The sequence below is a fragment of the Dysidea avara genome, chromosome 1, assembly GCF_963678975.1.
Source record: "Dysidea avara chromosome 1, odDysAvar1.4, whole genome shotgun sequence".
Lineage (NCBI taxonomy): Eukaryota > Metazoa > Porifera > Demospongiae > Dictyoceratida > Dysideidae > Dysidea > Dysidea avara.
The window spans coordinates 25,990,247-26,013,634 of NC_089272.1; the positions used below are offsets into that span (position 1 = coordinate 25,990,247).

The window sequence follows — 23,388 nt, forward strand, 5'->3', positions numbered from 1 at the left end:
CACCCTATACAGAGAGATCAGCTACATTCAAACCACTATGTAGAGAGTTCAGCTACAAACAAGTCACCCTGTAAACATTCAGCTAAGAACAAGTCACCCTGTAGAGAGATCAGTTACAATCAAGGCACCCTATAGAGAGTGCAGCTACTGTACAAACAAGTCACCTAGAAGAGAGATCAGCTATAATCTAATCACTATGTAGAGAGTTCAGCTGCATGCAAGTTCATGATGTAGAGAGTTTAGCAATGTTACAAGTCACCCTGTAGAGATGTTGGCTACAATCGAGTGATTAGTTGAAGTCACGGTGTGGTGGTTGGATGGTTAAAAGCTTCACATAGTGAGGACATAATATAACATGCAGGTGTACATAATCTGCATGTAAGTGCATGCATCCAATACATGAGGTTGGTGTAAGTATTGTCAATGTAAGTATTATCAATATAACTTATGCTGATTGTCAGCATGGTACAAATGATTACATTCCATGTTAATTACAGTTTGCTCAAAGAAACTCTAATTGTATGCTATTAGACATAATACAGAACACAGTTACTGTTATTGTGATTGTGAGAGGTCATTATCACATTCCCTAGTAACAATGGCCAAGGAGTCTATGGTATTCCACAATACAGGTGTGGTCCAATATACATTCACAATGTATCAGGAGTGGTACCATACCAGGGACCAGGGGTGTAGCCAGGATTTTATGAAGGGGGGTTCCAGCACCAGCATTGAGTTACTAGAAGCAGGGGTCTGGGGGCGCAGCCCCCAGCCGCTGAGAGACTTTCAATATTTTAATAAATCAAAACTCAGCAAATTGCTATATTTTATGCAAAAAGTACATTATTTATTTATTTATTTTATTTTTATTAGTTTAACCAAAAGGTAAGGTGAATACAAAAGGCAAATATGCCTATATGAGTACCACCTACAAAAACAATACAATACAAAACCAAACAACTAAGGATACATTACAACAGTACATTGAAATAAAAGCCTACATTAAAAACATACATGACTTAATCAGAAACAAAAATTGTATAACATTCGCCTAAAAGTAGTGCGGCGTGTAGTTGACAGAATGTCAAATGGGATGGAGTTCCACCAAAAAACACTGTTCACAAAAAAGGAGTAACGGTAAGAGCTTATGGAGGACTGCTTGCATAGAATAGACAATGAGTGTGATCTGGTAGAGGCAGCAGAAGAAAAAGTGAAGTAATTGCTAAACTTTAGAGATATATGATGGTGAAGAATATCATAGATAATTGTCAATGACAGATGTTTATGTCAGGTGGAAAGAGATGGCCATGATAGCTCTGTACAGCATTCCTCAGATGATTTAGACCATTTATAGGTCCTAGGACAAAATCTGCTGCCACAAATCCAGCGAGAACCACGGTTTTGTACTCGTTCAAGGGCAATGGAGTTTTTATGAGTGTGTGGATTCCACACAGTACTTGCATAATCCAGAATAGGAATCACAAGTGACCTAAAGGCCTTTTGTTTTGAAGAAGCTTTACATTAATTATGATGCATTAAGTGCCCCTGGGATGAAGGTAGTACTAGATAAAGCAACCTAGTAGAAACAGACAGCATAACACATAGAGACACATATATATAGTAATCTGTAAGTGATGGTTATATCTCACTGTGGTATAGGAGCCATGAATCCACTGATGCAAATGACAATCAAAACAATATAACTATACAAATATGCATGCATAGCATGGATTCATTTTGCATAACACAAGTGATAAATTACTGGAGCTCTATATCTTTAAACACTGCACACCAAAGCTATAGCAGTATAAGGTCATGCTAAGTTTTGCATTTAATGTTGGAATGTCTGAAAACTTCATATGGACATGGATATTTACATGCATGTTCTATTAGAGTATACCTGACTGATCTATTAGAGTATATACCTGACTGCTCTATTAGAGTATATCGATCTTTTTAACAAGTTTTGAAGAGGGCTCATGTTACCTCTGTAAATCCTTCCCTGAGAGATGAATGTAAGTTTTATCAATTGTTGTGCTGTGCCATTACACTATATTGCTCACTCATTTTGTCCTGCCACACTAAATGGTGTCAGGATCCTGCTTGCAGAAGTCTAAATTTCACAGGGGGGGGGGGGGTTCCTGAACCCCCCGGAACCCCCCTCCCTATGCCCCTGGGGACTGTGTGGATGGGGTGGCCAGAGCCTTCCACCATTCATGGTCTTGCAGCTACTCAGACATGCAAAGTTTTACTGAAATTATTCTGTAATCACTAACACTCTTTCATTATTATGTTTAGCTATAGTTTGTATATATATATATGTATGTATATGTATGTAATAGTTATACCATGGGCACGAGTGCTTTGCCTAATATATATGCACAAGCCCAAGGGCCACAGGCCCGAGGGCGAGTGCGTATATACAGGCAAAGCACGACTGCCCATGGTATAACTACTTTAGCATGTAGACTCACCTAATTGGCAAAATCTTTAGTTGTTATACCCTTATCTTATATAGAGAACCAAGTAAGTTGTGTTAGGGGATTGAATTTTGCCAAACAAACTGTGATTGTGGGATTCAATTTTAATACATCAAACAATAATTTGATTTTATTATTGCTAATATAGCAATTTTAAGAGACTAGTGTTAATTATGTTACTTTAATTGCTACATTTACAAAAGTAAAAAACAAACTACTGTTAATGTATTAAAATTGAATCCCACAATCACAGGTTGTTTGGCAGAATTCAATCCCACAATCACAGCTTGCTTTAGTCCGTATATAAAAGAAGAGGATAACAGTAAAACATCAAAGAAATCTGATGATTTCTGGAGATAGTGTGCACACCTATTAGGTATGCAATGTCTCAAGTTAACGAGACGCACTGGTGGCAGTGCATATATCTCGTTAAGGCAAGGTGTAACGAGATATATGCACTGCCTTAACGAGATATACGCACTGGTAGCAGTGCGTATATCTCGTTAACATTATGAGTCAGTGCGATATGTGATATATATACACTGGCTTTCCTTTGATCTGAGGTGTGAAAGTGGTACATATATATATAAAGCTGTCTGTCTACCCATCCGTCTGCTTCATGACACCACTAACTCGACAATCAAAGCATGTATCAACATGGGACTTAAACAAAATTAAGCACTCATCATCTGGCAACTCCAAGTTTGTTGTTACAAATCACTACGAGCTTTCGTGTTTGCTCTCTACAGAGTATTGAAGGCGTCAGTGTAGAGGAAACTTGAGCTAAATTTCTGTCAAAACCACAAACAAACAGCCAAAGTACATAGGACTGTTAACCCAAAGGTCTAAAGTTTATTCCGGCCCATGACAACTTTTTCTTCTCAGTACCACCTTTTTGTGACACGCTTTTTCATATGTCAGCTATTGACGACACTTACTTGGCAATCTGTACATGTATAAATAAGATTCACCCGCAACATGAAATACTCATCATCTGGCTACGTTGCAAAATTTATTGCAAGCTTCTACATACATTCCTTCGTCCGCTATAGCACGTTGGAGGCCATGATGTAGAGAAAACTTCTGCTACATTCCATTGCTAATCACATGATAAACAGTTCAGACGGTGATGAAATTGTTGCAGCTACTGCTGTGTAGGGTGAAGGTTTGAATCCTGCCAGTGACAAACCTTTTTTTTTTCATTTATATACCTTTTTGGTGCATACTTATTCTAACTCAACTTTTTTTCTCATAGTAAGTTCATAGCATTCTGGTATTTTTTCACAGCATATGGACTGTTGGAAAAGTATATACGTAGTAGCACATTTGATAGGTATAGGGCAGGCATGGGTAAGCAAATTGGGTGCATGTTTGTTGGTCTATGTGTTTGCCACGTGGGTTCTATTAGAGAAAGTTCCTTCTCTTTGTAACTCCAATTGTTTGTGATGTTAACTACTTGCCTAAATTATAAAAACAATTAGCCACAAGAAGTGTGCACCTGTGTGTTAAGTTATAATTTTGCTCAAACCATTGCTTGCAGTATAGCTACAACAAATAGTACTGCTTTAAATACTCTATGTTGACCACGTTATTACAGTGCCTGCGTGATAGGACAGCACCACATAATTTGCACATATCTTGTTATTTATTAGTTTAGCTTACATGCAATTCTGCAGTTTAGTTAACCCGCATTTTCACATCATTTTAACTATTAGGCTTGCACGATGGTGGAATAAGATTCATGCAAAAGATGTTACCATGCATGCTACTTTTTAACATGATCTTTAATGCTTCATTCCCAATGCATTTATTGTGGTTAATGTGGAATGTGAAATGATCCTGCATGTAGGGTAGGTACCAATGCTAGTATTTTATAAATGCAAGTTAAATTGCTCCCTGTATTTCCAATTAGATTCCAATGCCACTGAATCATCTTACAGTAGCAGTAGCATTATACATTTATTTTAAGATAATGGGTAGTATTAGCTACTACTATGTAGAAGAGTTCTTGAAGGAATATATGTAGAGTCTGAGTCAATTCTGCACTTATACAATTGCCAGCAAATCATCCTGACTGCACAAAAGTTACGTAGTAAATTACACAAAATTAAAGTAGGTTATTTAATATTAAGTGGTGAGCAAAGTATAATATAAATACAGTGTAATATAGCCTTGAATTTATTCCTGTGGGGCATGTGATCAGTAGGAGATAATAGTTCACATTTAGTTATTTTAATGGTAGACTATCATCTCTTAAAAATCACATACAACAGAGGAATGTGTAGTAGGTGTTACAACAAGTGTACTATAATTATTTGTTTTCAACCACTATGGTTAACTCATGATCACCCTGTACTGGAGGTCTCATGATACTCATACACTCATATTATGTGTGCTTCACTTGCACCATTACTGTACCTGTCAGCTCTTTTCCCAATGTAAATACTTCCACTAGCTAAGACTCTAGACTAGAAATCTGAGCCAGCCACTCCCCTTGGATTATTTCTGGATCAGTGCCTGCATACATGTAGGGGTATGCAAAGCATTTGTTAATCACAAATTTGTTTGGCACACATGAATCTGATTTTATAGGCATTTTTGAAGTAGTGAAAAACATAAGAATGCATGATAACAAACTGCTATAAGACTATATAAAATCGTCAGAAAAATACACAACAATTTGCAACGTACATAATTGTGACTGGTGAACCAGCACTTACTGCATCCAAGAAAGAGGGTCAAGGTCTCACCATTATATCAACATCAAAATTTACATGACCCAGCAATCAACTTGGCCTGTTCTAATGGTTTGGAATCTCACGAATAGCTATTTCTGATTTTGTGTTAAGTATCAAGCAGTACCTTTAAGCAGGGATTCCCCCAAAAATGACATGCGCTGCCTAAAATGCCACTTTTAAAAATCACCTGGAAACATCTTACATGACAAAAATCACCTTTACAGAATAATATTACTCCATCTAATATCAAATGCAGCATTAAAAGCAAGAGAACACATACAAGCAGTCAGATATAGAATATTTTTGTAAATCACTGAAACTCAAATTGTCATCTGCCCGCCCGCTTGCCTGCCTGCCTGACCACAGTCACAAGGCTGGAGACCAGCGTATAGCCACCATTTTATTCCACAATAACAAACTCACCAGTGGGAAGTGCCTTTTGGGGTTCCAACAATTGTGTGCCCTTTACGCCTTGTCTATCTTTTTATCTTCAATCAGGCTGTCTTCGTCCTTCTTCAAGCAATGAAACCATATTAGGCACTAATTTTCCCTATTAACACTTTCCTTCAGCAACATATTTAGATGCCATTAACTCATTTAAGTGCTTATGCTTGGTACATACCAGCATACCAGTAACTTCACGATAAGTTCAATATCACGCCTATAATTATTAACAAGTTCTTGGTTGATTAATAATTATCGAGCACCACCTGAGACCACACCTCTTAATAATCTAGTTACTTGATCACGATGACATACCCCATTGTTATTGGTCTAGCTGTATTCATAATGAAAATGCCACACACCCCGGTAGGTGAAAGGCTGACTCAAGATACTCCAGTACAACAGTCATCCTAATAGAACAGTCACACACATGTATATCTGTATGCTATAACAAAAAACTAAACAAATTAGTACGTTAATTTAAAAATGAAGTAGGGACCAAGTGATGAAAGTAGTAAAACAATAGATGAATGATGGTATTACAGCATAGCTCAGTGGGAAAATCCCTACTTTGGCATTGAACAAAATGATTGTTATAGCATGCTAATGTATGGATTTTTCCACTGAGCTATGCTGTAATACCATCATTCATCTCTTGTTTCACTACTGTTTATTGCTTGGATCCCCATTTCATTTTTAAATTAATACATACGTACAGGCTTTCCGTATTGGCATGATTCATATTTCAGGTGTCTTGACTTTAATTTTAGTATATTAGCTAGTTTACTGACATATAGTATAACATCAACTTGTTTTCTTTTAGTTGAATGACTTTGCTAACATGGGTAGCCTGTTTACACCTCAACTTGGTGTATTGCCATTTCGTCCTGATGCTAAGGGATTGATCATCACTAATGTTGGTATGTTTTCTTCAGTCTATTGTACACTATACAGTATATAATATAATATCAATATTCTGAAAGTATAACTAATTACAAGATCATATTTATCAGCTCAAATCATATTTTATAAATTACAAATATAGCAATTAGAGGTGCTTACACATCAAAGTTGCTAGAGTGATAGTACCAAAGAAATGTGTACTGTATAGTGAAATATAATAAAAGGTTGACATTTTTGACAAATCAATATGAATTAGCAATTTTTAAAACATAGACAAGTGCTTTAGAAGTGGGTACTAAGATCTGTGCGTTTGTAATTTTGTAAGTTTAATTTTTCTCCAAACTGATAAGTGTGGATTCATCAACTTTTTCTTACATCAAAGTTTCGTGTTGTACATTTGTTGTGAGAAATACATCTAAATCAGTACTTTTGTAATTGAATTCATGGATGAGTATAGTAGTAGCACTGATAGTATTAGCCTGTTACCATCTTTTATCTTTATGCAGCCAAATAATTATGGCTTTAAGAAGCAAATGTTACAGCATCTTTTGGAAAATGACTGATTTAATTTTAGTTTGGTTTGTAATAATTATGTGTTGTAGTTATCTGCTAACTGTTTACTGTGTTTATTGTCTTTGTAGTATCTCTATGTATGTTTGTTGTACTTTATGTTGTTGTATGTATGTATGCCCTTCTGGCAGGGAAGAGTAGCTTGTCCGACTGTTTAAAGGTAATAAACAGTAAATCAATCAATCCTGTTCTATAGCTGATACCATAGGTTGCTGGGATTACTGGATGTGCTGAACTGAGATAATCCGATGTATTTTTAGGTGGATTAGCTTTATCGGCACTTGAACAAATTTCTAGATAGAGTGTACAATATGAACCTGTAACTACTATAGCTTAATATTGTATGTTTTCTGCTTTTAACATGGATAAATTTGCTAAGTTTCTTTAGATATTGTGTTTTTGCAATACTGACTCTTTACAGCATTTGGGGACTGTGCCCTGATCTCAGATCTTGTACATACAGTAGTACAATTAGACAGAAATTCCTAACAGTGCCTCTGTCACTGCATGCATATATTTGTACTTGACGGTACATTGATTCACATTTTTCTCTTTTTTTAGCTACACCTAATGGCATAGTAGCAGTCAGCTATTTGGATGTCGATAATGACAACTTTGGTATTTCTTATCAGATTTTGAACACCAGTACTGGTACAATTCAGAATGCTGTTACTTACCGCACAATAACAGGGAGTATCAACTGGCTGAGAGGTAAGTGACTCCATAAACAAGTTGATCCTTTTATAACACTACCACTGATCAGGTCCTGCAACTTATGCTGACTACTATGCTGATAATTATACTGCTGATGGTTCCTTGGATTTTTATTTTATTTTTTTAAGAGAACAGTCTGTAGAAATAACTGGCTCAGATAGCCAGGTACATATGTGTGTATGGTATATGTACTAGTGTGTTTTATTAATTTATTCATTTCCTTATCAGGTTATTTATTCAAGAGTTGTACGGCTGTGTAAGGTAAGGCACTTTTCGTTTGGATGTTACGTACGTAGCTGTGTGATGCATATGTCGATTCAAACTACACATCTTATTTTTGTCAGAATGACCCAGGATCAGGGTCACTAGCTGGGACTTCAATGTTTCGAGCAGAATATTTCTACACATATGTGAAAGCCTTAATCTTTTGTAAGGTGGCAAGGCCAGTACATGGAGCTGTTCCAGGGAGTACAGACTACCGATTTAATATCATCCGTACGTATGGTTAATTTGTCACAACAAGAGTATTTTAGATATGTTTTGTTTTACTACATCAAGACACACAGTATTGTGTTGTGCAGCCAAGAAAGCTAGGGCATCACACTATGTGTAAAGAAAACATGGTTTTCAAGCCTGCACAGCTGCGTGGTCCCTTCTCCAAAGCACACCACTTTTGCATTATACGTAGCAGTCTGCCATGTAGGGTAGGCCACACAGCAAATTTGATTAAATTCACTCACCCATTCATTAAATGGGACTGGATTTTGGAAAAACAATCCAAATCGCACATTAGAAGTTTTGAGATAAACGGTTTTAAAGAATTCAAGCCACTGTAACTTGGTAAGGATAGCAAGCATATGTATGAAATTTACACAAAAGATGCATCAATCTATTACCTTTCAGACCACTTCCAGTACTTGTAGTTACTTGTAGAGTTTCCCGCCAGATAAGATAGAAAATCTGAGCAATTGGACAAGTGAAGTAGTATCACAAATGCTCACAAACGGGTGGAGAGGGCAAGAGATAGACTTCAAAATGGAGGCAGACCACAATTGGAAAGATTACAGGGCTGTGCTGGCTTTTAGTGGCTGATGTGTAGCAAAATCAACAGAAAACACTTCTGGCCAACATAATCGAGCTGTCCACCAGTAAACCACTGATTCTTGCCAAGCCAGGTCTTCACAAGGTCTGAAACTGCCATTTGAGCACTCCACACCATCCAGAAAAGGCATCTGTTAAAATCAGCCTCGAGTAGTTTGAGTAGTACTGATAGTCAAAACTAGTAGTACGATAGTGTAGCTATCCACTGATGCTGTTAGTTTGATATTGCCTGATGTGCAATTTGGATCGGTTTTGTAAAATCTGGTCACAAATATTGGTGGCTAAAGTTGGGGCCCCCTAAAATTAGATTTTATTTTCTGGTCTACAGAAGCCTAGATTATTTTTTTCATGCACTTCACAAAAATTATAAACACATGATTTGATTACATTAAAATTTGGTACAGATGATGAGTTTGTATGTGTACTAAGTTTAATATGAATCTGATAAATATCCACAGTGCTACGAACGTTTATTCATGTAAAATGTTGTGATAGTCTAATAGAATAGTCACTGTGAGGTAAGAAAGTGCAGGGGTGGATATAGGGGGTTGGGGGAAGGGTCACAGGGGACTCTTTCTGGTATTGTAGACTTTGAACTATATAGAGACAATAATCTTTAAGTATGTAGACTAATGTTCATGAATAACATTAGCTATTTTTAATTTCTTGTACTTGATATTTATTTTAGTAACTTTTAAATTCCTTTGTAATTCTAGAACATTCATTTAGTGTGGCTATATAAACGTGTGCTGTGTGTAATACTTTGAGAGTGTGAATTAAAGTGAATTATAATCTTATTGATGTAAACTATGCTTTAGTAAATTAGCTACTACTAAGATATCACATATTGGCGACGAGGATGGGATATACTCACGCTATGGCTACTCATTTTGGAAAACTGCAGGAATTTCAACCTGAATCAGACTCTATCAAGTCATACTTGCAAAGAGTAACCTTATACTTTGAAGCCCATGAGATTGATACTAAGAAGCAAGTTGCAGTGTTACTTAGTTCAATTGGTGCTCCTATTTGCACTCTCCTAAGTGATCTACTTGCTCCAGCTACACCAGGTGAAAAATCACTTGAAGCTGTTTCAAAAGCTCTACTCGATCACTTTGATCCAAAATGCTCCATAATTACAGAAAGATTTCATTTCCATAAACGTGATCAGACAACTACTGAGTCAATTGCACAGTATGATGCAGCCTTGAGGAAGTTTGCTACTCATTGTGAATTCAAAGGTACTTTAGAAGAAGCCTTATGTGATCGTTTTGTAAGTGGGCTCTGTCATGAAGCCATACAATGCTGTCTATTAGCTGAGACTACCTTGATCTATCCTTAGGCTTTGGAAATCGAGAGAGGGATGGAGTCAGCTGATAAAAGACTCTAAGTCATATAAGAAGACTGATACAATCAATGCAATAAGACCACGCCCAGCAAACTCTTACCGTCAATTTGAAAGCTGTTACCGTTGTGGGTGTTCAAATCACAATACTGCAAACTGCAAATTTAAAGAGGCTCAATGCCACAATTGTGGCAAGACTGGACACATTGCCCCTGCCCGTTGCTCTAAGGCTTCACATACCAAAGTCCCTAAAACTAAATCAACTCCTGGACAAGCAAAAACTCAAATGAAAGGCAAAAAGACTCACCATTTACAAGATGACACACAACTATCTGCTGATGAAAATGCCAATAGCAGTGAAGATGAATTTGGGCTCCATAGAGTGGACACTCGTTCTGCTGACCCCATTATTGTTTCTTTATCTTTAAATGGACAGAAACTTGACATGGAGGTTGATACAGGGGCAGCTTTCTCTGTCATATCAGACGCCACCAAACAAACTTTGTTTAAAAACAAAACTCTACACTCATCTAATCTGGTACTCAAAACATACACAGATGAATGCATGAAGGTAGAGGGCACACTCTATGTGACAGTGAAGTATGGCAACCAAACAAAGAAACTGATGCTAGTAGTTGTAAAAGGGGATGTACCAAGTCTCCTAGGCAGAAATTGGCTGGAACACATTCAATTTGATAGGCAAAATGTTTTCGCCATAAGAACAGTTAAACTGAAGTCACTTAACTCACTTTTACAGCAACATGAGACACTGTTTTCAAAAGAGCTTGGAAAGATTCAGCCATTCACAGCTTCACTTCTCATGAAGCCAGATGCTACTCCACAATTTTTCAAACCACGACCAGTCCCCTTTGCAATCAAAGATGCCATCAGCCAAGAACTTGATCAGCTAGAAAAGCAAAGGATTATCTCTAAGGTTCCTCATAGCCAGTGGGCCACACCAATTGTCCCAGTTCCAAAAAAGATGGGAAATTTCGTATTTGTGGAGATTACAAAGTTACCATCAACCAAGCTTTGTCAATTGAAGAATATCCATTACCAACTCCTGAAGAGCTGTTTTCTACCTTATCTGCAGGGAAAATATTCTCTAAGCTAGACTTGTCCCAAGCCTACTTACAGTTACCAATTGAAGACAACTCAAAGCCTTACTTGACTATTAACACCCATCAAGGTCTGTATGCCTACAACCGATTGCCTTTCAGCATTTCCTCAGCTCCAGCTATTTTCCAAAAACTGATGGACACTGTTGTGCAAGGAATTCCTGGAGTGTGCTACTATATTGATGACACATTGGTCAGTACCTCAGATGAAGACAGTCATCTCCGTATCCTTGAACAAATATTTACTCGACTGACTACTCATAGTTTCAGACTGAAACTGGAGAAGTATGAGTTCCTACTTAAGTCTATTGAGTACTTAGGACATGTGATAACTAAGGATGGCATTGAACCTGTCCCTTCCAAGGCAGAGGCCATTGTAAAAGCTCCACCTCCTGCCAATGTGCAACAACTTAGATCTAATCAACTATTACATAAAATTTATTCCAAATTTGTTGACACTTTTGCACCCTTTGAACTCTGTTTTACAATCAAACAAGAAATGGTGTTGGTCAACTGAGTGTTCCAGAGCTTTTCAGAATGCCAAGAATCAGCTAACCTCAGCTTGCATACTTACTCATTATAACCCCAATTTGCCAATTACCTTAGCAGCTGATGGAGTGGGATCAGTTATTTCTCATATTTTCTCAGTTGGTTTCGAGCATCCAATAGCTTTTGCTTCCCATACATTAACAAGTGCAGAAAAGAACTATGCACAGCTGGAAAAGGAAGCTCTGGCACTAACTTTTGGTGTTAAAAAGTTTCACCGTTACCTCTATGGGCATAATTTTACTCTCATAACTGACCACAAACCATTAGTTACAATTATTGGACCAAAGAAGGGAATACCCTCTCTAGCAGCTGCACATTTACAAAGATGGGCAATTTTACTGTCAGCAAATGACTACACTATCCAATACAAGTCCGCTACAAACCATGGTAGTGCTGATGGATTGTCAAGGTTATCATTACCTTCAACACTCCCAGACTTAGATTCTCAGTGCATAACCACTTTTAACAATGCACAAGTGCAAGCTCTTCCTGTAACTTTCAGAAAGCTACCAGGCGTGATACCATACTTGGCAAAGTCTATCGTTACGCACAAGAGGGACGGCCCACCAAGGTACCAGAGGAACTTCAACCTTACAAACACAGTGAGAATTAACTTGGTGTTGAGAATGGCTGTGTGATGTGGGGTATGAGTGTGATTGTTCCAGACACTTCATTCACAAGTACTGAAATCTCTTCATGCTAATCACCCTGGAATTACAAGAATGAAGGCAATTGAATGAAGCTACTTTTAGTGGATTGACTAGACAAAGCAATTGAAGAATTGGGCAAATCTTGCCAAGCTAACCAAGCCAGTCCGACTGCAGCACCTCTACACCCTTGGATATGGCCCGACACCCCATGGAAACATATTCATGTTGACTTTGCAGGGCCATACTTGGGTCACATGTTTTTCATTGTTGTAGATGCACACTCAAAGTGGCCAGAAGTAGAAGTGATGTCAACTACTACTTCTGTAAAGACAATTGAGTCCTAAGGTCACTGTTTGCTCGTCATGGATTGCCAGAACAATTAGTATCGGACAATGGTCCTCAATTCACATCTGCAGAATTCACACAATTTCTCGAAGGCAATCATATTAAACACATCCTCAGTGCTCCTTACCATCCAGCCTTAAATGGCCTTGCCGAATGCTTTGTACAAACACTGAAATGTGAAGACTAGTTTACAATCATATTAAACACATCCTCAGTGCTCCTTACCATCCAGCCTTAAATGGCCTTGCCGAATGCTTTGTACAAACACTGAAATGTGAAGACTAGTCTACAAACACTGAAGACTAGTTCCAATGATGGCAAATCAATTCACCACCATTTAGCAGAATTCTTGTTTGAGTATCGTGCCACTCCTCATGCCACCACTAATGTTGCTCCTTGTGAACTGTTCCTGAAACAAAAACTGAGAACACATTTTGACTTAATGATGCCAAACACAAAACAACAAGTGCCATCTAAACAAGCAAATCAAAAGCAACATCATGACAAACATTCCAGGTCACAACCTATGTTTCCAGGCATTACTGTATTTGTCAGAGAATACAGTGGACCACACAAGTGGATACCTGGTGTGATTCTACAGAAACTGGGTCCAGTGACTTTTAGTGTTGCAATAAATAATGGCAGAACTGTCAAACGTCACATAGACCAACTACATCATAGGATCATCACTCCAAAGGCTATAGCCACATCTGCTACCACCTCATCTGACACTATTGATATTGACTCTTATCCTTATTCAGGATACCACTGTCTCTGAAACTACCACTGAACAACATACCACTAATCCAGCTACAACAGAACCTTCTGAAAGACATTATCTGTATGACAATGTCAACCTCCTGATCATCTTACATTTAACTTTGATGGATAAAGTCACTCTTGACAGAGGGAGGAGATGTGGCATTGTAGACTTTGAACTATATAGAGACAATAATCTTTACTATGTAGACTAATGTTCATGAATAAAATTAAGTATTTTTAGTTTCTTGTACTTGATACTTATTTTAATTTCCTTTGTAGTTCTAGAACATTCATTTAGTGTGGCTATATAAATGTGTGCTGTGTGTAATACTTTGAGAGTGTGAATTAAAGTGAATTATAAGCTTATTGATGTGAACTTAGCTTTAGTAAATTAGCTACTACTAAGATATCACATATTCACACTCTTGACCCCCTTCAAGATTATTTTAGAATACTAAGATCGAGATACTCTAATAGAGCAGTCACTCTAATAAAGCAGTCACAGTATTATAGCAGTATGTAGCGAGCTATGTAAGGATTTTTATCGTAATGGAATCTATGGCTGTAGTACTAAGCAGGGCTAGAACCCATGGTGACACGGTGCTGGACCACTTTACAGCTACCTGAATTTGCAAAAAGATCAAGATACTTTAAGAGAGCAGTCATCGTTATATACTCTAATAGAGCACTCAGTGTACAGATTATAGCCACTGTTCTCATTACACTGCTTGGTCTACATCATTCACATTAATGTTAATTGTGTTTAAAAATTCCAATGAGTCAACTGCATAGCATTACACTGAGCTAATTGATCATACGTATCATGCATTAATAGCAGTTACAATCAAAAGAATAGCCCCCACATGCCATTTCAATGTATTTAAAACTTTCCTTGAGGGAGCATGCCCCCAGACTCCCTAGCTTGACATGCTCATGCAGTTGCACATCACATGAAAGAGATAATCTTTTACTTAAACATCACATCAGATCAATAAAAATGTACTAGTGTGCATGACTGTGACCTCCGTTGCAGTCCTGACCACTCAAAATGTCTCCAGAGTAAGTTGTGTTGAGTGCAATTAAACTAGTCTAAAATAATTGTAGCATGGTAAACCGTAGCATTAACTAAGCTGGAGCAGTACTTATTACATGTAGAAAAACGCTAACTTTTCTGAAATACTTTCTGCCATCCAACCATATAGTCAACCTCCAAATGCTGCACCACCCATACTTGAAAGTATTTGTGAATCAGTTCAGAAGCAGACCTTCTCAATTACATCAATGTATCAACTTTGCCTCAGTAAAAATTTTTCCTGACTACGCCACTGACAACTACTGTGCAATTCCTGTAGAAATGAAAACAAAAACAGGAATATGAAATGAAGTAAAGCTGTGAAGAAAGGATGTGCCCCAAAAAGCTTGAGGTGGTTGCCAAGAAATAGTTGTGATGATGTTAGTGCCAATGATTTCTATATTAGCAGTTAATCATTGAAACTAAATCATTACAGTCATTTCTTGGCTGCTGCTTTTTCAATTGTTTTGGAGCCACATCTTTTTCAGAGCTTAGCTGTTTTGGTATAGATCATAAAACTGATTCAGAGTCAATATCTATTATAGTATGCTTTGAAAATTAGCTGTTAATGGGATATTTAAAATACAGTGTGTAGATATCCAAACCCTTTTTATAATCATTGGCACATGTCACATGCTTTGCCCAATTCTACAGTAACTACAGAAATCATTCGGATGCTTTTTAGAAATCAATACTGTTATCTAAAAATACAGTAGTACTTTTGATTAATCCTCCTAGCAGACGTTCTTATAGATAGCCTTTAGTGTACTGTGTTATTATTATAGGGGACCAGCGTCCTCTGTCATTGTGCAAGTCTTTTAGTGAGACCTCTTCCAAATATGTTGGGGCTCTTACATGTGTTTTGAACAATGGCTTTGTTGTCATCTAGCCCTTCCATCTGCTCCTCTGTATACTGTTTCAGAGTCAGACATAGCTTAGTTGGGAAAATAAGTGGGTAAGAGAGACTCATATGTTATATTCAAACAAATAAGGAATGATTGTAGTATGTAATTGTGTTATGGCTGTTGTTGTGTGTGAAAGAAAAGATTTCAACTCAGTGATAGAACTGTTCATCTGAGTGGATGTGTATATGACTGACAACACTTAGTTTATACTAGCCATATATAGAAAAGAACAGTTTTAACAACTTACGTGATTGCCGTGGATGTCACTCAGCTAATTTGATGTAATTTTAAAGATTGTAGACTCCCAACAATATGTTCATTGAATATACACCCCTACTTTTGTACATGCTGAACACTTTATTAATATTCACATGTAACAATGTTTCAATGTTTTGCTGCAGAGAAAGTGTCACTAAGACATAATAGCACTTACATGATTGGACAGCCACCCAGAGAGAGAATTGTTTATGGAGTTTTCACTGGTCCAACGTAAGTCTGTCATACAGTATGGGTAGTACTATTTAGTAGGGATCACTATTTAGTAGGGATCTTCCAAATAGTGTTGTTCCAGTTCTCAGTATTGGAACTAAAGTAATTCCAGTACCAGCAATTTTATTCTTGTTATAGAACTAGAACTGGAACTGGAACTATAAAATTCTGCATTCCTCAGCACTGGAACTAAACTGAAACTAAAAAGAAAATAATATATCAAGTACTGGAACTAATAGTAGAGCTGAAATTGGTCATAATCATATAGTTTTTATCAATAAAAAAGCAGAGATAATCCTACTTACAAGATCAGAGTTTTGTATGCCGATAAAAGCAATGACTGGACTGGACTACTGGACTTGTGCTTTTTCTTTTTATAACAAATAGCTCATTTGGGCCCAGAGACTATATTGTCAGATTAGAGGCTCACTTGAGATACTCTATCTAATAAAGCAGTCATACTAATGCAACAGCCATGTATAATACACTGTGTTGCAATTAATTCCAATTAATTATAACAATATTTAAAATTAATGGGGTCCATCAGATAAAAAGTAGTGAAACAAGAGATATGGATGATGGTATTACAACATAGTTCAGTGGAAAATCCCTACTTTAACAATAAAACTATTGCTGTAACATGCCAATGTAGGGGATTTTACCACAGGGGCATTTTCTGTGTGTATGGTTTACCTGTGTAAACACGTCAAATATTGGACAACCAGTAAAATTATTGGGCATAATGTATTTCGCGGACTGGACTCACGGAATGGACTCACGGACTGGACTCACGCACTGAGCTGGAAACAGTTTTTAAACAATAATCCAGACATTATCCATCTCTTGCAACACTGGAGACCCCACTATCGAGCTACAACTGCTGATACTGCTCTTCCTTACAAGTCTACAAACTAGCGCATGCACTAATTAATTAGAATAAACTTACGGTACACGAGTACTGGCAGTGATAAAGCATGATAGAGGCTATTGTTGTAGCATAGATGTTTTCCTTTATTGTTTTGGCACTAGTGCTAGGGTTGTAGAGATGAGTCAGAAACAATTCTTAGCAGGGTAGCTGTAGATGGCACCGCCCGGCGAGGTGATGGGCTATGCAAATAAACTGGCTCATCACTACAGCCCTAACACTAGTCCTAAGTACTGGAGCAACAAAGGAAAAACATCTAAGCTACAACAACGGCCTCTATCACGTTTATCACTGCTAGTACTCATGCATCGTAAGTGTATTCTAATTAATTAGTGCATGCGCTAGTTTGTTGACTTGTAAGGAAGAGCAGTATTAGCAGTTGTAGCTTGATAGTGGTGTCTTCAGTGTTGCAAGAGATGGATAATGTCTGAATTATTGTTCAAAAACTGTTTCCAGTTCAGTGCGTGAGTCTAGTCCGCGAGTCCAGTCCGTGAGTCCTGTCCGTGAAATACATTAGGCCAAATTATTGTGTTAGTTGTATTACAGTCATTAGTATTGATATTGTGAAATCATGGCAGCATTACTACAATATGCTATACTATAGAATATATGTAGGGCTTTATTTACAATAAATACTGCTGTTAATGTGTATTATCCAGCAAACATGCAAGGTATAAGGTGCTGTGATCAAGAAAGAAATGCTTTGTAAACATGTGGTTTGTTTGAGTCCTATCATAGTATGATTTTGTTTTCATACATGGGGAAACTTTGCATTAATTGACTGGTGTTTACTTTGATTATTTAAGGTATGGTCCACCAGGCAGTGCCATATGTGTGTACAGTGCTGATAACACTGGTGTAAATGATAATGGAATATTCACTGTGTTCAATGAAGAGTATCATAATCTCCGACCTGGCCAAACATCTTGTACTGCCAACAATATCCCCAATGACAATCCTTTTACTGTGAGTGACTGTATGTAGCATATGCTCCCTGTGTGTGGGTATAAACTTTGATCAAATTATTGCAATTACAGGTGAAAGCGAACTTTACTTCAGTGTTAATAATGTCAAACATTCATCCTACGAACAGACCTAGGTTTACAAAGTGTGTTTGCTTTATCAATATACTCTCCAATGAACAATTTGTATGCATGTGCACTGTATGTAGAAGTGTAGGTGAGGTGTATGTCCATACATCTTGTAACTATAGAGATTGAACTATAATTTTATTGGAGCAGTTAGAAACAGTAAAATAATGGACAGCAGAAATGTCAAAGTCAAGTGAAAGAAAATGATCAATGCTTACTGTGCAATAGCCTACAGTAGAAGCTCACTTAGTAGCCTCCTAAAATATGTTGGTATTGGATCAGTAGTAAAAAAGAACAAAGAAAACGGTATTAGTGCATCACTAGAAAATAGAAGTTATAATTGTATCGTGTTGTACTGCATGATTTGTTTGACTATTTGTTCAGGATATATAGCATTTACAGATATTATTGTAATACTCCAATAGAATGCACATAGAATGTTCTAAAACAATCTAGAACTTCTATTGGTAGATCTTATACTTTTACTACTAAGTAATAAAGTAGTGAAGTAAACAGCTGTGATAGCAGTAGCAAGGTGGTTAAGAGTTTGTGTGTTAGGAATGAGCTCGCTGGTTCAATTCCTGGCAGTTTTTTGTTTTTTCTCGACATTTATGTGCATTTTTATTCTGTGGTAACTGTTCCAGTAGAGTACTGTATCTTGATCCCACACGTTTATACTTGTTTTTGTCATGTTCAAAGCAAACTTAGTACACTTTATGTGCTCTTTATCTGTTTCAAGACATTCAAGTGACACATTCATTTGCATTTTATAACAATTTTTGCAAAGTGTTTAAAAGGAATATCTTGGTCCAAAGTATTAAAAGTTTTCTGCCGTGTCTTGCGAATGGCTACCTTTCAGACTACAATTTTGCGAAAACGGTGGCTGAGAAGGAGCCATGGAGCTTTGTAGTAATGATGGAAAACTAGCTAGTGTCATATAGTATGGAAGTACTGTACTGCAATACTGTACAGTATATTAGGGATCATGGAGATTAGGGCTTTCTTGCCCTTCAAAATCATCCAAAAACAATCTTGGTTTCCTTGAAAACAGCTTGGCAGTATTGCATAGTTAGCATAACCAATCCCAAAAATACCTTCAGAGCAACCTTCCAACAAGTTTCTATGAAGTTTTAATATTTTCTATTTAATTGAATTTTCTGCTAACTGACTAACTGTTGCCTTCAGCCACTACAATGTGTGTACTAAATTACATAGATCATTGTGGTCTGACCCTTTATGTAGCTGTTGTACCTTAACATTCTTGACAGCTGTTTGTAACAGAGAAATGTAACATTAATTAGAATAAATAAGCCAACATTCCACTTATAACTGTTGTCATGTATTAATTCAGGTGGTGATGTGTTGCCAGCGTACCAGTGTTGATACACATAATGAACATAAAGTGTTAAGACACGTTAAGAAACGTATCTTAGACACCTCCGAAATCCACCACAAAAGGGTCTAATCGTTCCTAATTTTTCTTCCACTTGTTTGTTTACTTTTTTATTGACATAGTTATGACTAATGACCCACACATACTGCATCAAAAAAAAGAATGGCACCAAGGCTACGAACTTGATTTTTTCACTGTTCAACATCGCTTAGTCCCAAAACATGCCTTTTCGCCAACCACAGTATGTACACCGTACATACAGTACACATATCATGGATTCACCTCTGTCCTTCTTTGTATTCCAGTTCTTTTTGCTGACAACACAAGGTGTTGATTCATGGTAGCACCATACAGCATCTCTGTGTGGCTGTGGTGGTAGCTATAAGCTTATCACCTGTATTTCCATAGTGATTGCACAGACACTTCCTGCACTGAGCAATGTTTGTATTGCTTTGTAATGGGCAGAAACGTAGCTCAAGACAAAGTGTAATGGCCACTGTAATTGAATGTTGGGTGCATGTTTGGACATAAAATTTATTTGAACCCTCAGGCCTTGTAGTAGTGCCTTCGCTTCGCTCAGGTGCCACAACACAGGGCCTTCAGGTTACTAAATCTCTGTGATCTGAAGTCTTACTATTACTTAGGAATCAAAGAATAAAGAAGTAAAAAGTAGTAAAGCAAAAGAGGTTGTCTATACCTGTAGATATAATGATGGTCATTCCCTACTTCAGTCATGGCTATAGATTGAAGTAGGGATTAAATGAACATTAGTATATCTGGAGATACATAGCCACTGTATGTCCTACAGTAGTTTATTTTGAATTTGCTGGGGAGTGGGGAGTAGTTCATAATAGATTACTTCTACTGTAACTCACTTTATTTCCGTGCAAAAAAATTTTCATGATAATTTTTATGCAAAACTATTTTCGTGATTTATGTGAATGACTGCTCTATTAGAGTAGCTTGATCTTACATAAAAATTTTCTTGTAAGGAATTTTTGTACAAGTTTTGCATACAAAAAGTCTTTTAGAACGAAAAAAGCATATTATGGTATGCTAAAATGCAAAGCAAATTCGTGTTTTCCATGGCAGATGGATTATGAAATGAAAAGGTTTGTCAGACAGTACGGCAGTACTGTTTAAGTAGGGATTCCCCAAAAGTGACACGCGCTGCCTAAAGTACTGTCTTTAAAAGTCATCCTTAAACTAAAAGTTAAAAGGTATCCTTGTCTTTAATATCTTATGCAATGAAAATGACCTTTACAGATAATATTAGCTCATCTAACATCAAATATATACAGCATTAAGAAAAAAGTTAACACTTACAGGTGGCCAGGAAAAGAATTTAAAAATAATAAAAATCACCAAAACTCAAATTTTCATCTGCCAGCCTGCCTGCCTGACCACAGTCGCAAGGCTGGAGGCCAAATGAAGCAACACACAGCTACCATTTTACACCACAATAACAAACTCACCAGTGGGATATGCCTTTTGGGATTCCGACGAGTGTGTGCCTTCTACGTCTTGTCTTTCCTTTTTTTATCTTCAATCCTTCTTCATGCTGTTGCACTGAAACCATAATGATACATTAATATTCCCTATCAACACTTTTCTTGAGCAGCATATTTAGATGCCACAAATTTATTTAAATACTTACACTCTGTAGATACCTGTAAACATTATGATACGTAGGTTCAATACTACTATTAATGCAGCAATAACAATTGAGCACTGAGACCACACCTCTTAACAATCTATTTACTTGATCACAATGACACACCCCATTATTATTCTACCTGTATTCATAATGCTAGCACAATGAAAATATGAAATAGTGACTGGTAGGTGAAAGTTTGACTCAAGGTACTCTATACAGAAGTCATCCTAATAGAACAGTCACACATTTATTGCTGTGTGCTGCAACAAAAAACCAAACAAACTAGTATATTAAATACTATTAGTTTAAAAATTAAGTAGAATCCAATTGATAAAAAGTAGTGAAAAAAAGCGATAAATGATGGTTTTACATGCATAGTTCGGTAAGAAAATCCCTACTTTGGTATTGAACAAAATCATTGTTATAACATGATTATTCAACTGAGCTATGCTGTAATACCGTAATTCACCTCTTGTTTCACACTGTTCATCGTTTGGATCCCTTAAATTGATGTTTAATACAAGTATAAGGAAAATTTAGGAATTTTAAGTTAGATTAGGGAACAAGGAAAGTCGCCTGCACCTGCAGATATACTAGAAAGTGGACATTTAATCCCTAGTTCAATCATGGGTATAGACTGAAGTAGGGATTAAATGCCGACTAGTATATCTGCAGTGTAGACGTCTTCCATTGTGTCCTTATTTTTTTAATATGATCCCTAATTGAAATTAAGTTTTTCCTTATACTTGTTTGTTTACTTTTTTATAACATTATTATGACTAGTGAATCCACACATACTGCATCAAAAGAAAGGAGAGCGCCAGAGTTAATTTTTTGTCTGAATGTGCACCAATTACTGACTCGAAAGTGAAGTGGTTATTATGCTTCGCTTTTAGCTATGTTTAGCCCATTACACTGCACTAAAAATTTAGGAGAAGCCTCTCTGCAATCAGTCCAGTCACCACGAAAAATATGAATGATTTGCATGCCCCAAATATCAATTTCTGACTCAGAAGTGGCCATTACGCTTCACTTTCAGCTATTTTCAGTCTGTTTCACAGCAACTCTGCAGTCACTACTGAAAATATATTCTCATTTACAAACACAAATCAACACCTTGGGCTGTCAGCAAAAACAAATGGGACACAAAGGAGGACAAAGGTAAGTCATTGATGCTCATGCATTGTACATACTGTGGTATGCCAAAATGGACAAAGCGACATCGAACAATGAAAAAATCAAGCCCATAGCCTTAGCCATTTTGAGTTTTGCTTGTCTGAATGCATTTGTCAGTCAATCAGTCAGTCAGTCAGTCAGTCAGTCAGTCAGTCAGTCAGTCAGTCAGTCAGTCAGTCAGTCAGTCAGTCAGTCAGTCAGTCAGTCAGTCAGTCAGTCAGTCAGCCAGTCAGTAGAAAATTCCACTAAATATATATATTTTTAATTTCGTACCAAATTTTTGGAAGTGTTTCAGGTCATACTGAAGGTACTTTTGGGCTTGGTCATACCTAACCAATACTGCCAAGATGCCATGAAGGTATTGTGAGGCTGGTTTTAGGGTGATATGTTTGGCCAGAAAATCCAAAGCCTTCATGATACTAGTGTATATACATGTATATACATTTGTGCATGTGCGGAAACAAAATTTGACAATATAGATCAAACAATACATACTGTATTGCAACAATTATATTATTCCTTTTCTCTTTAGTAGCAACAATTATATTATCTAATCCAAAACAGCCAAGCTGTAAAAAAAGTGTGCGGCCCTCAAAAAGGCTATGGTGAAAAAAGATGTGAAATCCAAGGTGGCGGCCAAGAAATGGCTGTGGTGGTATGTTAATGGTAAAAATTTTCGACAATTCAGGTGAATTTTTGTGCAGCTTGGTCTTGGCACAAAATTCACCTGAATTGTCATTATTAAAATTTTTACCATTAACCTACCATCACAGCCATTTCTTGGCCACCACCTTGGATTTCACATCTTTTTCACCATAGCCTTTTTGAGGGCCGCACCCTTTTTTTACAGCTTGGCTGTTTTGGATTAGATTTCATTTCTTTTTGTATTTGTATACCCCAAAGCCAGCCTATAGCCGGCTTTGGGACTTTTTTAACCTATCTTTTTTTTCTTTACCACAGG

At 37.0% G+C, this 23,388-nt stretch overlaps 1 protein-coding gene across 1 annotated transcript in view; it reads left to right on the forward strand.

Moving 5' to 3' along the window:
* Nucleotides 1–23,388, forward strand: part of LOC136260418 (semaphorin-1A-like) — a 100,214-nt gene that overhangs the window by 35,547 nt on the left and 41,279 nt on the right. The window contains exons 6-12 of the mRNA XM_066054147.1: nt 6,486–6,582; nt 7,697–7,846; nt 7,899–8,014; nt 8,078–8,110; nt 8,194–8,344; nt 16,098–16,185; nt 17,917–18,076. Of these exons, the coding sequence (XP_065910219.1) occupies nt 6,486–6,582; nt 7,697–7,846; nt 7,899–8,014; nt 8,078–8,110; nt 8,194–8,344; nt 16,098–16,185; nt 17,917–18,076 (795 nt within the window). The remainder of the gene's footprint in view (nt 1–6,485; nt 6,583–7,696; nt 7,847–7,898; nt 8,015–8,077; nt 8,111–8,193; nt 8,345–16,097; nt 16,186–17,916; nt 18,077–23,388) is intronic.